At 43.6% G+C, this 16,333-nt stretch overlaps 1 protein-coding gene across 1 annotated transcript in view; it reads left to right on the forward strand.

Annotated features, from left to right (window-relative positions):
* Positions 1-2,259: 2,259 nt before the first annotated feature.
* Positions 2,260-16,333, forward strand: part of MLLT6 (MLLT6, PHD finger containing) — an 86,180-nt gene continuing 72,106 nt past the window's right edge. Inside the window, exons 1-2 of the mRNA XM_088474705.1 lie at positions 2,260-2,459; positions 7,731-7,810. Coding sequence (XP_088330831.1) covers positions 2,288-2,459; positions 7,731-7,810 — 252 coding nt within the window. The 5' untranslated portion in view covers positions 2,260-2,287. The remainder of the gene's footprint in view (positions 2,460-7,730; positions 7,811-16,333) is intronic.

A 16,333-nucleotide genomic window follows, 5' to 3' on the forward strand; every position in this document is an offset into this window, starting at 1 on the left:
TTATTGTTTACATGCTTATTGAAAATAAAATATTGTTTTCAAATTATAAAAGATGGACTTCTGACACAAACAAAAAATAATACACACTTTCTACCTAGTTGCTTGTAATTCTGCTGAGAAGCACTAGAATACAGCTTCACACACATGCAGAGCCAGCCCTAGGCATAGGGATTTTAGGAAAATGCCAAGGGCATCTGAAAATCCTTAGGGACATCCTGCAGCTGTGACAGTACTGGCTGCAGTGCCTAACTGAATGTGTCGGATCGGCGCAGCAGTGAAAAAGGGGTCTTCTCCCAGGTCTGACCCTTTTGGAACTGTTCCAAATCTCGGGTAAAGGCCCCCATACATAAGCAATTGATTGCAGCAATCGTGCAATTTGCAATCGGTTGTGTATAAAAATCTTTCCCTTTTTCAATCGATTGTGGCAATTCTGCAATCTGCAATTGATTGAAAAAGGGAAAGATTTTTATACACAATCGATTGCAAATTGCAACATTGCTGCAATCAATTGCTGATGTATGGGGGCCTTAAGACCCGGGACTTAGGTGGAAAAGGGCTATTAGTTAGAAGCTGAGTTCTCAGCTGGGAGAAGGCTCTAGGGACAGAGGGGTGATGCAGATTGGATCTGACTAGACTTACTGAAAGGTGCTGACTGTGCTGGCAAAGGACAGGTGCTGGGTGCAGAGAGACCAGGGGTGCTGACTGTGCTGGATGACTGAGGGGTGCTGTGCTGTGTGCTGGGAAAAGGGCCCATAATTAATGAGGCAGGGGTGCTGTGCTAGGAAAGGTGGGCATAATTAATGAGGCAGGGGTGCTATGCTGACTGTGCTGGGAAAGGGGTGCATAATTAATGAGGCATGGGGTGCTGTGCTGGATAAGGGGTGCTCTATTGGGAGAGGGGGTGCATAATAAGGCCAGGGATACATAGTGAGGCCGCATGCTGTGCTGGGAGAGAGGTGCTGTGCTGGGACAAGGGTGAGTAATGAGGCCAGGGGTGCTGTGCTAGATGAGGAGTGCTGTGCTGGGAAAAGGGTGCATTAAAAGGCCAGGGGTGCTGTGCTGGGAGAGGGGTGCTGGATGAGGCCAGGTTGTTGTGCTGGGAAAGGGGTGCATAATGAGGGAATGGGTAAGTATACTTACCGCCCCCCCAACCATCCCTTCTTGTAGCCTAAGCCCCCCCTTCATGTCTAACCCTGACCTCCCACAGTGGTGCCTAACCCTAACCACCCCCCCCCCCAAACCTAACCCCTACGCTCCCTAAACCTAACCTTGCGCCCCCCCCCCACGCACGACTAATGCTAAGGGCGCCCCGGACTTACCTCGTTCAGGCTGGCGTCCTTCGGCGTTGGGATTAAGATAGGCGTCGGTATTTCGGGATTTGGATGTCGCTATTGAGACCGGTGGCATCGCGGTCGCTGGTCTCATAACTACATCCCAATAATGAGGCCAGGGGTTCTGTGCTGGTAAGGGGTGCTATACTGGGAGAAGGGTGCTGTGCTGTGAGGCAGATACTGTCTGTCAGTGAAGGGGGCAGTATGGAGTATTGAGGAGGGTCCGTGAGTGCTGTGAGGTGGGCAAAAACTGGATCAGTGTATATGCTGTATGTATGTGTAGTTATATATCTATCTAGAGAGAGATGTAATCGATATGTTAAAATGGAGGCAAGTGAAGCACAATTTTGTGCCCTCTGGCACACTCTTAAATGAAGAAAGATGAGGAATAAAGGGAGGAACACCTAAGAGGTAAATGTAAATCGAGTATCATGTTTGAAGAGGTAGGGGGTAGTGTTTGTACAGTCTAGTGTGTTGGGATTATCTGATAGAGGGCACCAGCCAAAATCTTGCCTAGAGCACTAAATTGGTTAAGGCCAGCTCTGCACACATGTACCAGTGTAAAAAATGCAGTCCCCGTTAAAGTTAATTCATTAAAAAGGCAAGTAGTAAAAATGTTGTACGAGATCACTTTTGATGTGAATTGTACACGTTTGGATAATGAGGCTTCTTCAGAGAGCAGGCGTGCCGTGTAATCTGCATTCGCAGACTAAAGGTGTATGTGAAAAGTGAATACTACAGCCAACATAAATATGAACACAACTGCCGTCCGTGACCGTGTCACTTAAAAGAAGATTACTTAACAACGCATGCGCTTTGGCACAGAGCCCTTCAACTGGCTAAGAGCAGTCGGCCGCAAGACAGAACGCTCCACGCATGCGCCATGTCCCCGGCGTCCCAGTCGTGCGCATGCCCAGTGAAAACCGTGGCCCGGGGTTGAGTGGAGCAAGACGCGCATGCGCAGTGTCCCCGGCAGGTCGGCCGCCCGGCCCCGGGGAGAACGGCGGCTCCATGGGAGGATGAAGGAGATGGTTGGAGGTTGCTGCGTGTGCTCGGATGAGAGGGGCTGGGCCGAGAACCCGCTGGTCTATTGTGACGGGCACGGGTGCAATGTGGCAGTGCACCAAGGTGGGGCATCTTGTCTTAGGGGAGGGGCAAATGTTGACAGAAGGGGCGGTAGATGTACACCGTTGGGGCAACTATTACGAGGAGAAAGGCAGGTGCAGAAAGAAAGGGGGGGCGCTGTATACAGATAGCAGTGGCGGACATAGGCCGGGGGCAACTGGAATCCCAGACGGGGATTTTCTGAGTTACCCAACTCAAGGGTCATTACTGGGGCAGCAGACCCGGCATGATGGGAGTGTGACCTGCCCAATTTACATATATGCTAATTACGTCTTGGCAAGTTAGTTACGTTCTTTATATTTGCACCGATACAACACAATCTCCCCGGGCTATAACCACGCAGCAAAGGCTAGTGTTTGCCCAGTGGCGATAAATGTCTAACATAGCAATTGTATCAATCCTACAGAAAAGGAAACTGTCATTCAGCTCTCTAATTGTATTTGTTACAAGGTTGTACTTTGTATAAGCAGCTTTGTGTATATGTATAATATGTAATATTACAACAATTGTGTCTGATGTATAACTAGCTCAGGCACAGCTGGACGAGAATAGTACAATGTGATTTTCCTGTAATGTTGTTGTCCATTTTGTGGTCACATTTTGCACATGTATCGTAATACATTCACGAACGTCTATAATTGTTTATCTATACATGTGTTTTTGATTGTGCAAATGTTATAAAAGCTATATTTTTTTTTATTAACACTACATAAGTCTGCAAAGGTTTGGTGACAAGACCTATGTGGTTTACTGAGCGCTGCCTCTGACACACGGATGTGGGTTCTCTGTGATTGAGCTATAGCTGGCACTCAGATCACAGGAAACCAGCCTAGGATGCAAGAGTGAAATATATAAGACCTTCGTGTAGGAGTTATGATGTTGGAAAATCAAAATAAATAACTTTGTCGTGCAAAAATATTTGTCACATGAAACTAATTTCTTTATCTATTTGCATATAGTTATAGGAGTATGAGTTTTGATTGTTTATTTCTCCTGTCAAGTTAATGGAAATCATCAAGATATTAAAATTGTACATTGACTCCCAGCAGCCATATCAGCATAAAAATAGTATTTATCAAAAATATTTAAGTAAAGTATACCTGATACATGGAGTACAGTTGTTTTATTGAAACATGGAGGCCATGACAAGCATAGTGAGTGAATCATGTTTGGAGTTCTGCGTGAGCATGTTTTAGCTTAATACTTATCTGAACCATAAAGAAGCAAATGATTAAATCCAACCCCAATGCAAACAAGGTTGTCCTGTGAGGGGTTTTAAGAAGCCAGAAAAAAACAGTGGTTCTGATTTACATTTGGGAATAGAGTAAGTAGCTGTGTACCTGGAAAAACCATGTTGCAATGCAAGGGGTGGAAATACATAAATTTGTTTTACATTTCGGATAAATACTGGCTGCATTTGTATTTAGCACACATGCTACACAGTTTTATTTTTACACTGCAATTTTAGATTTCAGTTTGGACACATTCCTCCCAAAACAAAATCTCTCTATTGACATTTTAAATCTGCCGCCCCCCCCCCCCCCATAGTAGTGTAACATGGTTTTGCCAAGATGTTCAGTTATTTGCTGTTTCTAAAGCTATATATATATAATTTTGAGGCAGATCGGAATGATATATCGGGCACATCGTGTAATGTGTACCTGCGATTGCGCGCTCCCGCGGATAGCATTCGATATTGTATGATTGGCTGTGCTGCACGGCCACTCGCGATATCGCATGCAGGGCTGTGTTGAGGATGGATGAGTGATCGTTCCGTCATTCATTAAATCTTCTTAGTGTTTACTACCGGCAATCTTGCATGGTCTGGGGCGAAGGGTAATCACCACGACCATCAGCAAGTTTGCTGGTTGTTTAGTGTGTACCCAGCATTACTCTGTTCCCAAATCTGAATCAGGACCAATTTCCATAACTTGGAGCAGGGAATTAAAGGTCAGTATTTATCAATCCAGTTTTCCATAAAATTATGTAGAAACTGCAGTTTTTGCATAATTTTATGTATGCGGCTATGTAACAACAGCCTAATGCAGGAAATTTCACAGAAATCTCCTGTAAACGGCTAATTACTGCTGCAGATTGCAGTCTCTATTAATGTCAATGGGGACTGCAGTCTGACCCCTATGCACCAAATTCCGAAAAGCTTTGCTTTTTGGAACTTAGGGGTAGATGTATTATAGCGGTATGGATCATGCCATTATAACTCTTCCTGCTTCGCCTCTTTACCGAGGCGAAGCAGGAAGCAGTACAGATGAGATGTATTACCATCTCATCTGTCGGAGTGGGGGAGTGAAAACTCCTCCTTTCGGCGATCCCTGCCTGAGGTCTCACCTCCCGGCCACTGCACTGGGCATGCACGGGATCTTGCAAGCATCGCAAGATACCGTGTGTAGCCCCCAGAGCCGGCAGCTGCCACAGCAGGGACAGTGCTGTCCCTGCTGTGGTGGTAGATCAATGACAGCTGGAGCTGTCAATATCTAAGGGTGGGTACACACCTAAACGACCAGCAATCATGCTGATGTTCAAGGCGATTTGCCTTCACCCTGGACATCACATGATTGCGGGTAAACACTGCAGGATTTAATGAGCGATGGATTGATTACCTGTTCCGTCCTTCATTAATATGTAGGGTGCCGCATGCGATATCGCGTAATTGGCTGTGCAGCACAGCCAATCACATGGTAACGCATGCGACCGCGGGAGCGCGGAAATTGGGTATACACACTGCACGATATGGCCGATTTGTCATTTTGATTTGGGTAAATCGGGCCGATATCGTGCAGGTGTGTACCCACCCTAAGGCCGCAGCTTTTGCAACAGTCAGTGGCACCGACTGTTCATACTAGCCCAGCACATCTGTGGTGCTATCTTGGAGATAGTAGTGCCGATAATGACAGGGGCGCTGTGCACTAATCCCCACTTTAATACATGGGGGAGAATCGGTATCAGCTTAAAGTGCGCTGATACCACTTCCTCCCTATATCGGCAGTTCATACATCTACCCCTTGGTCCTCAGATGGTGTACACTGCATTATTTCTGTGGAGGCATTCTCACAGAAGAGGGAATTTATGATCCCTCTCCCGCATCTTCCGTCTGGCGCATGGATGTGACAATGTGTGCATGCGCATTGTCAGATTCCCAGGAGTCTTACAAATGTGAAAGACTCCTCTGATACCCCCAGGAATGTAACTCAGAGTGACAGTGGTTTGCACTACCTCTGTCCCTGTGAGTTAAGGTGCCCATACATGGTACGATAAAGCAGCCGATCCGACGGATTGGTCCGATTTGGCTGCTATATCGTGCCGTGTGTGGGCATGATGGCCAGTACGCGCACCCGTGGGGTCGTACATTGCACCCCCAGATCTTATTGCCGGTTCAGTCGATCTGGGGATGCGATGTGCGATCCCATGCAGCACTATGGGACTGGTAAAGGGGTAGAGCCGGCATATCGGGCGGTCGGCCACGTGATCGCACTGTGTGTGGGGACCACCCGATATATCGGATCCCGCATCGTACGGTGCATATCGCACTGTGTATGGGCGGCTTTACATTTAGTATGTAGCGGGGATAATCATGTAAAAAAAAAATATAATCCCCACTGCGATGTGTAATGAAAGAAATCACGGCACTTCCACTATTTTTAGTACATATATCGCTTGTGTTGCACAAGATTTACTCATAAGAAATATATACACATTCCCATATCAAGTCTGTTCTACAGTTCCTTTAAATGTTTATCAGTGGTGTACAGACCAGAGGTGCAATTTGCGTTAAGAGGCTGATACTGAAATTTGGAGCAAAGCAAAGAAAGCAAGTAACTTTGTATCTGGAACAAACCATGTTGCAATGCAAGGGGTGCAAATAAATTTTTTTGTTAACATGCAGGGTGGCTACATTTGCGTACAGCCCACAAATGCTGGGTAGCTTTATGTTTACACTGCAATTTAGATTTTAGTGTAGACCTCCTCCTCACACCTTACTGCAGCATGGTTTTACCAAGGTGCAATGTTACTTGGTCATGTTTGCATCACTCCTAACTCAGAATCAGCTTCAAATCTTCAAAATCTGTTTTGGGGGTTTCCTGATAGTTAGATATGCTGTACAATCTATTGCAGATTTTACTCTTTTGCTCCTAGAACACTAGAAAGCTTGAGCACCAGTGGTGTAGACCATGTTTCTGCAAAAACTTTATAAAACAGTTTGCATCATTTTAGAATATTCGTTTTCATAAAGTACACTATCTCCTGCCCATCTGAGGCAGTCTTACACCTGGGTTTGACTGTGCATATATGTGTGGCAGTTTTGTGTTTTACAAGTGCATGGCCATGTTATATAAAAGTGTGCCACTATCCAGCACTGGGCAGACCCACACCCCCTCCTTACCCATAAAAGCAAACTTACAGTGTGCGGCACACTTTAGCCGGGCACATCTCGCAACTGGGATGGCAATGCAGTCCTCTCCCTGGTAGGCATGCAAGTATCAGAAACTTGCAGCTTTTATATTCATGTTTTGCTAAACATTTCAGTGATACGCTCACCTCATTTTGCTTTTAAAACTGCAACAGTTGCAACGCTATATACCTGGCGTGAATGAGCCGCCAGGTCCCATGCAACTCTGCTAGCATCGGGCATCTATTTTTGGAGAAAAATTTGTCTAAGTTGCAATGCGATGCAACTAGGATTTATTAATTTGATATCCGACACTTGTATATCTTTGTGTAACTGAGTCTGTAAAGTGAACTTGGGGTGGAAGAAAGTTGCAGCCGCTGCACTGTAGCACTTCTCATGCTGATTGAGAGACTCACACGCACACAGATATACAAGTGTCACATTAACCAGCACAGCCTCTTGGTGCGTCCTAGTAGTAACCCATTGTGACTTAGACGCGTTTTCGGCAAAAAGATGCCTGGTACTAGGTACCAGGCGCTCCGAGAGGGACTGTATGGCGCGACTGCAGCAAAGACGAGTGAGGACACATCTCTAGTTTAATTTTTATCCTTATAAAAATCACAATACTACTTGTAGTATCCTTATTTTTAATGTTTGGAACTCTTATTTGCCAGACAAATAATCATTATCATTCTTTTTCTCAAGTGGCTTAAAGGGAATTAGGACACACATCCTTATAAAATGCCTTCTGTACTGTAGCAAAGGAGCGCCATCTATATTTTTAAAAATGGCCCAACATTTGATCAGTGAAAATTACACATCCAATATTTATTTTTTGTAGCCGAGTAACACTTCCCTTTTTCTTTCAGCATGCTATGGGATTGTACAGGTTCCCACAGGACCATGGTTCTGTCGAAAATGCGAGTCCCAGGAGAGAGCCGCCAGGGTGGTGAGTTTGTGATTTGTACAGCATATACTTATATTCATATGTGATTTTTCCTATTGGTGACATTTATCCAGGGCTTTACATAGGATATACTGCATGTTTTCAGTGGGAACAGTGATCATTTGTAAATTATCAAGCTTCAAAACTTATTTTTTTTCCAGAGTTTGTGTGCTCAAGCTAATGCCATCTTCAAATGGTGTTAACAGTCAGTTTTCCGGATACTACATGGCAGAGAGGGATCATTGTTCTGTGTCTGTCCTCCTCTGCTCACCCTCATCCATTGCATAGCACAGCATCGGACCTCTACAATAAAATAATACAGTGTACATATGCAGGGGCACCGAGAGGGAAGGTGGGAGCAGATATTAATTTTCCGGGCTCAGGTCTGTTGGAGGGGCCCGGTGGAAGCCCAGCCCAGCAGTTGAGTTGGACAAATGCTCCCCTTTATAGCACGCTGCGCCACCTTTTTTTTAATAGCTTTTTTTCGAAGCAAATGAGAACTTTCATCCACAATAATAAAGTAATTTTACAAAAACAAAATTTAGGTATAGTATAACAAGTAATGTATGAGGGTAATTACCCAGCACATAAAATATTACATACCATACAGAACTCAAGGTCTAGTCTCATATAGACTTATAAAGAAATTGTATGTACAGGTTGAGTCTCCCATATCCAAATATTCCGAAACACGGAATTATTTTGGCATGACTCAGATAATGAAACCTTTGATCTTTGATGGTACAATGTACACAAACTTTGTCTAAGGCAAAAATTATTAAAAATATTGTATAAAATTACCTTCAGGCTGTGTGTATAAGGTGTATATGAAACATAAATGAATTACATTTCTGTACACAAACTTTGTTTGAGCAACAAAATAATTGAAAATACTGTATAAAATTACCTGCAGGCTGTGTGTATATATGCATTATGTGTGTATATTTGGGTCCTATTCCCAATATATTTCATCATGATATGCAATTATTCCAAAATACGGAATATTCCATTATCCAAAATACCCCTGGTCCCAAGCATTTTGGATATGGGAGACTCAACCTGTATATACAATTCTTATACCATAATATATTATGAAAGCAATGGTGTATTGCTTCTTTACTATGCCTCTTTTTGGCCATGCGCCTTCAGTACTCATGCCCTCGGCTGTTTGTAGGGGTTGGGTACGGACTCCCGACGCGGCATCCCGCCAGGGTTAGGATTTCAACACCTTTTTTAAGTATCCTAACCCTACTCCTAACCCTACACCTAACCCTATCTCCCCGCACCCTAAACCTAACCTTCCCCATAGTGCCTAATCCTAACCCTTATCCTCCCCCTAACTCCACTACTTACCGTTGGGATGCTGGCGCCAGGGTTCTGACTGGTGTCGACATTCCAGCGCCGGGGTTTTGATTGGTGTCAGGATTTCGGTGCCATCATTGTGAGCGTCTGCATCCTGGCTCACGGTTTTTAGCCTTTGTATTTTTTTTTTATACTATTAATTTAGTATTTGCTTATTTTGACTTAGGGCTTTGTCATTTGTTTTATTTTGTATTTTTTAGACTATTTAGCATTTGGTTGTTCTTTTTAATTTTTATTTTTCTCATATAGATGAAATAGTTTTATCTGTGTTTGTTTGTAGAAAATAATTAATTACCTTTAGCAATGATTTTCACTTCAGTTGGTCTTCAAAAGAGTTGTTTCGGCATCAAGGAAATGGTAAATGTGAGCAAAATATTTTTTTTCTGGATGGTGCAAAACAGCGATGTGTGCCGTTCATTGTCGGAGCAATTCAGTGAATAAAGATAAGTGGGCCACTTAGCAAGAAAAAGTATTGATGAATAATTCCAGTATCATTGTTTTTATGTGTGAAGAAAATCTGTACATGTTCTTCCATAGCAATTTCTTTTGCATTAATATGACTTTTTGACCTATGATGTACTAAAGTCTTGGTATGTAAGTGAGTAATTGCTGCACCTTATTAGTTGTGCTTTTCCAAGAGACAAGAAGTGGTAATGGACCAGACCCTCTTTTCTTCATTGTACATTTTGGCTTCAGTAAAACTGTAGCAAACCAGCAAACATATTTGAAGTGCTGGGAACCAATTGTCTCATCAGTGAAAGGACTATCTTCCATGGCTCTGGAGCCAACAGAATATTTTGCCATACAACTGGTATCTTTTCATTTTTGATATCTCCTGATATGCCCAGAAGAAGAAATGTGCTTATTCACAGCATTTGTGCTGCAAGTTACTTTTTAATTGCTAGAAGTAACTGAAGCAATTAAGTAAGGATTACCCAGAACTGTGACATGTATTATTAAAAAGAGTGATGTGCCTGCTAGGCTAATGAGCATTGCAAATGTCACTAGTCTTTCACTGTGCGGATGTATCAAATGTACTTCACAAACAAAGGTGCATGAAAATGAGCTGAGTGTGGGCACAACTTTTGTTTGCTTATGCTGCGTGCCATTAAATGTGCAACCTTTTCACATGAGAATGTATTTATCCATAGGGATTATGCTTCGCAGGTGTCACATTACGCTTTTAAACATCAGCACATAGTATTATATGCACTATACAGGACTCAAGGACCTATCAAATGTAATAACGCCTATATAATCTTATCCACTTGGAGTTTCCTAAATAAACTTTAAGTGAGATAATTCTCTATCCATCAAACCAATCTATTCTGTCCATTAGCATAACAATATCAGCTTTTGAAGGCAGCTCCAAAGTCATTTCAGTAACCCATTTTTGTCTTTGTAGAAAAGACCTTTTTTGGTATAACTAAAGAAGGCCACGCATGTTACAATCCAATCATTCAACGTAGTCTCTTTTTATTAACTTTTTACTGCCCGATTTGCGGACGATTTGCAAGCGTCGTTATCGTGCAGTCTGTCAAAATCGCCTAGTGGATGGGCAGCATAATGCTTGGTACACACTGGCCGATATATTGGGCGATCAATTGATCGGCCAATATATCGTGCCCCCGTCGGCCAGTGTGTACAGACAATATGTCTGTGAACAACGTGATTCACAGACACATCGCATTGGCTGTTCTGCACAGCCGATGAACAGATTTGTCTGCAGACATATTTGTTCATCGGCAAATGTGTACAGGCGCCGATGGGGGTGGGAGCGGGTACTACCAGGGTCCAGCACTGCTCCCCCTCCCTCTTAGGTCACAGCAGCCCAGCACACGCTGCTGTGTGCTGGGCTGCACTGGGAGACTGTCCGAGGCTGCTAAAGCAGCAGCCGGAGCAGTCTCCTATGCCAAAAGGGGGGAGAGATCACGCCGATAGTGCCCCCCATTGGCTGTGAGCCCGGCTGAGGTGCACACAGCGCCCCCTTCTCCAGCGCGCAGCGCCTCAACGCAAATAAATTTTTCTTTTTTCCGAAAGGGGGCGTGGCCACACCTTCCACAATTAGGCCATGCCCCTACCCGCCACCAGGCCGGCCCGACCCACTGCAGCATGCAGATGATGGTCGTTCAGTGTGTTTGAACGACCATTATCTGCAGATCACTCGATCTGCAGATATATCGCTATATTGTGTACCCACCGGGATGCAGTCAGGAAGCCGACAGTCGAAATGACGACTGCCAGCTTCCCGACTGTCTAATCCCACCAGGGGTCTTATTCCATACCGAACCCGTACCCACCTTTAAAGGGTATATTTACTAAGACTGCAGTTCTATTAAAAAGTGATATTGCCCATAGCAACCCAATCAGATTCCAGGTATTATCTTCTAGAAGGTCCCATCTTAGTAAATTTACCCCTAATCATCCTGTAACAGTCATACTTTGTTTATGCACTAAAGAGTCTTTCTGCTGTCAGGCCAACAGTGTAATGTGGGCAACAAAATATTTTTTTCATTTTTGATAAAGTAAAAACGATCTTATTAAAACAGTAAGATTTGTAATGTGCCTCCCTTGTATAATTTGTGCAGAAATGCAGTTGTTTATGCAAAAACGTAAAAAATATATATGGATGTGTGTGGCCACCTTAATCAAATGTCCTTCCCTCTGTTTTGTTCATGTTATTTGGGTGAGTGTGATTCTAAATGAGCTGGGGCTTAGCGTACCAGGAGGCATGTTGCAAGGGGGGCAAATACATTTCTTTTTTTATTTTTTTTTTGTAGGAAATACTGGCTGCTTCTGCATATAGGAGCTCATTCAGACCCGATTGCAAGATGCGGCCGCTCGCTAGCAAAAAGGGGCCGGATATTTAAATGAAGTACTCGCACTGCGTCGCGTAAGGATGCCCTCTATGTCTTAGCGAGCTACGGCCAAGTGCGCTCGCAAGTGTATAAAGACGCCCCTTGACACTTGCAACACACGTCATCTCCGGGAACTGTAGGATTAATCGGTAACATCGAGAGCCATCGGAGCTGCTTGCAGCCCTTGAGGTTGCCTTTCCCTGCCACATGCACTGCGATTAGTGCAGGCTGAAATACATGCAGGTGACGTGTACAATGACGCTACTTTGCTAATTACGCACGCCCTTTAAACAGCGTTTTGGCAGCCTGACACGCCTGTGTCCGCAACACCATTCCCCCATTTACAAGCACTTTCCCCTGTTACCACCCACAAACGGCACTATCTGTCACTCAAAGTTGCGACCTGATAGTGGCTTACGAGCAACCAAAAACAGATCGCAAAGACTGGCTTGCGCACTGCGAATTATACGCATGCGCAGACGGATGAAAATCGCTCAGAGCGAGCGAGCGAGCAAACGCACTTTAGCGACCGGGTCTGAATCAGGTCCATAGCCCACAAATGCTAGGGAGCTTTAGGAGCCTATTTATCAAACATTTCTTTCATAAAATTATGTAGAAGCTGCAGTTCCTGTATAATTTTATGCAGGATATTTCACAGAAATCTCTTGCAGAAGACTAATTAGCACTGCAGACCAAAGTCCCCATTATTATCAATGGGGAATACAGTGTTTGCTTTGCTCCCAACTCAGAACAAGCTTAGGACCTCATTCAGAGTCGGTCGTTGCGGCCGCACGGTCGTAAGGTAAAAGGGGCCGAATATGCAAATGAAGTGCTCGCAAGTTGCGTAGTTAAGATGGGATCGTTAGCTGGACGAGCGAGGGGCGGATGCGGCCGTAAGACTAAAAATACGCCCCCTTCTCGTTCGCATTACACGTCATCTCCGGGCATATAAGGATTAATCGAGACCATCGGAGCTGCTCGTAGAGCTTAAGGTAGACCATACCCTCTCTTAAGCACTACAATCTAGTCAGTGTAAAAATCTCCCATGTCACATGTGCCATGACACTACTTAGTTAATTATGCACTTCCATAAAACGCCGTTTGCATAGTCAGGCACGCCTGCGTTCGGATCTCCACTCCCCCGTTCACAAGCACCTTCCCCTGTTACCACCCACAAACGGCTCATTCTGTCATTCAAACTAACGACCTGGCTGTGTTCAAGGACAGAGCAATTTCTGATCGTAATAGCTAGTTTGCACACGCGCATTGCGAATTTTACGCATGCGCAGTTTAGTGAACATCGGTGGCGTACGACCGAGCGGCCGCAACGTCCGACTCTGAATGAGGTCCTTAGTGTGGAGCCTGATACACACACAAAAGGTTTTTACTCTTATTTGTCCAAAAAGCAGTATTAGATAAAGAATATTTGCTTGTAAATAATAATAATCCCATAAAGTGGCGTAACTACTGCCCCCGCAGCCCCCGCGGTGGCTTGGAGGCGCTGTTGTTTGTGTTTTTTTCTTTTGTGTGTGTGTGTGTGTTTGTTTGTGTGCGCCCGTAGGAGGGGAGCAACTCCAGGCGGCTAACTCCAGGGGGCTAACTACTAGAAGGGGCACTACAGGGGGCTAACTACTAGAAGGGGCACTACAGGGGGCCCTGCATAATGGGCACTACTACAGGGGGCACTACTTTAATGGGCACTACTACAGGGGCCATGGCATAAGGGGCACTACTACAGGGGGCATTGCATAAGGGGCACTACTACAGGGGGCATTGCATAATGGGCACTACTACAGGGGACATTGCATAATGGGCACTACTACAGGGGACATTGCAAAAGGGGCACTACTACAGAGGGCATTGCATAAGGGGCACTAGTATAGGGGGCATTGCATTTTGGGGCACAACTACAGGGGGCACTGTATAAGGGCACTCATTTGATACACAGTTTACAGGTTATAAACTATGTTCCCAATAATCTCTTTCTACACGGACATAAAAACTGTGCAACCTGTCTTGAGCTGAGGTGACGGACTGGCAGGAGCAGAAAGGAGGGTTGGTGAAGTAGATCTGTCAGGGTGGGATATAATGGGCATTACTGTTTGGCATAATGTGTATTTGGCATTACTGTGTGCACAATGTGCTATTAGGGGCATTACTGTGTGGCATAATGTGTAAGGGGCATTACTGTGTGGCATAATGTGTTGTATGTGGCATTAGTGTGGCATAATGTGAAATAGGGGCATTACAGCATGGCATAAATTTGTTATAAGCGCTTTACTGTATGTCATTATGTGTTATATGTGGCATTATTGTGTGGGATGTGTAAGGGGCATTGCTGTGTGGCATAATGTGTTGTAAGGGGCACTCCGGTGTGGCATAATGTGTTGTAAGGGGCATTCCGGTGTGGCACACTGTGCTATGAGTGGCATTACTTAGTGTGTCATAATGTGTAAGGCACGTTGCTGTATCATGTAACCACACACCTTAAACGTAGTCTTTGGGTGTGTTTGATCTTTGGGTGGGGGGCGCCTGAAACTTTTTTGGCATGGGGGAGCAAAATTTATAGTTACGCCACTGATCCCATATCCTGTATATATCTCTTTACCCCTCCCCAACCACTGTATATCCTTTTGTCTTCCATTAATGCTGGTACTGCTAACAAGATTAGAGATCAGCAAGTACAAGGAAGATCCCCATTGCTTTGCTTTTATTCTCACCTTTTGTTAGGTCAATGACATATCCCTTCTCAGCACACAGAGATTTTTATTTTATCTCTTTGGGTTATTTTTCTTTTACATTGAATTTATTTAATTTATGTTGAATACAGGTACTAGTCAAGGGAGAGAGTGAGGTGAAGCAGAATCGGTTTCAAAATAATGGTCATAAAATAACAAGAAAAAGTAATACCTCACTCAATGGATTTTGTTAATAATAAAATAAACATAAAATTATCCAGAATATGAAATGAAGTAGACTATGTAGTGCTAAGCAATTTGTTAATGATAGATAGATTACCTCTGAGTAAACTATTCTGTGATTCAGATTAGTACAGCAGCATGTAATGCTCTGAATTTACTGGGAGTTTGTGTTATGGTCGTTGTTCTAAGTTACTGGCTTTGTCATTGATGTTTTTATTTGTACCTGTAACTGCTAATACAATGTATTTCATGTTATATTGATTCACATTGTTGTGATTTCTAGTTTTATCTTTTATTCTGTGTCATTAAAAAGCTATGTATGGTGAAGGCAGTTATATTGTGATCCCTTCAGTGTACAGTGCTGCTCAATATGCTTCTGCTTTACAAAGAAGGATAGTGATGTGTTAGTCCTAAAGTATATAAGTAAAGTTCAGTATATTGGCAGAATGCATTGTGGGAAAGCACTTGCTGACCTGCATTACGCACACACTGCCAGAATGACTTTATAGTTATTACGTAAAGCAGTACAAATTATGTAGTAATCGCTTTTAAATGTATTTGTGAATGTCACTTTATACCTTTTTATATTGAACCCCTTTTAAATTTCAGATTTATTTTGAAAGATAACTATAATAAATAGCAATATGTATAGTACTAAAGCATAGCAATACTGACAACATGCCCAGTAACTAAAAAAGCAGATTGTACAACTTTTTGCCTTGCCTTACTTTTTTTTTGTGTAACTGAATATGAGGTTTGCAATATTAGTATTAATTGGCTACTAAGACGACAGATCTGAATAGTGCACATTGCCGGTAACTGATGGGAAGTAGGCTAATACAACTAAGAGAATCAAATCTGGAAACAGATGGTTGGGAAATGGTGACTGCGCACAATTCAAAGACATGCCTTATTCTGCTCATGGACAGCAAATACAGTTGCTTGGCCCGAGCACCATGTGAAGTGTGCAGTTTGGCTCTAAATAATTATCCTGCAGGGCCTAACTAATGTGTTATGGTGCATACACACGGTCAGATTTTTCCTTCAGATCTGAACGATAACGATTTAAAAATCGTTCAGTCGTTCATATCTGAAGGATAATCTGACATATCTGACATGCCTGAACAATGGACGATGAACGATGCGCGTTCCCGTTTGTCAGATAAGGATATCTGACATCTGATGTGTTTGCAGTCAGACTTTGAACGATTTTTGACTGCATTAAAATGAGTGGAATCGTCCATCGTTCAAAACTTTGTTAAAATCGTTCAAATCGTTCAATCGTTCATCTGACAAATCTGACCGTGTGTATGCTCCATTAGACGACTGTACGCATGGTCAGATACAATCTGCCATTAGCATGAAAGTTTGGTTAAAATTGCAGA

This window comes from Taudactylus pleione, unplaced genomic scaffold (assembly GCF_031769625.1).
Source record: "Taudactylus pleione unplaced genomic scaffold, aTauple2 ptg000155l, whole genome shotgun sequence".
NCBI lineage: Eukaryota > Metazoa > Chordata > Amphibia > Anura > Myobatrachidae > Taudactylus > Taudactylus pleione.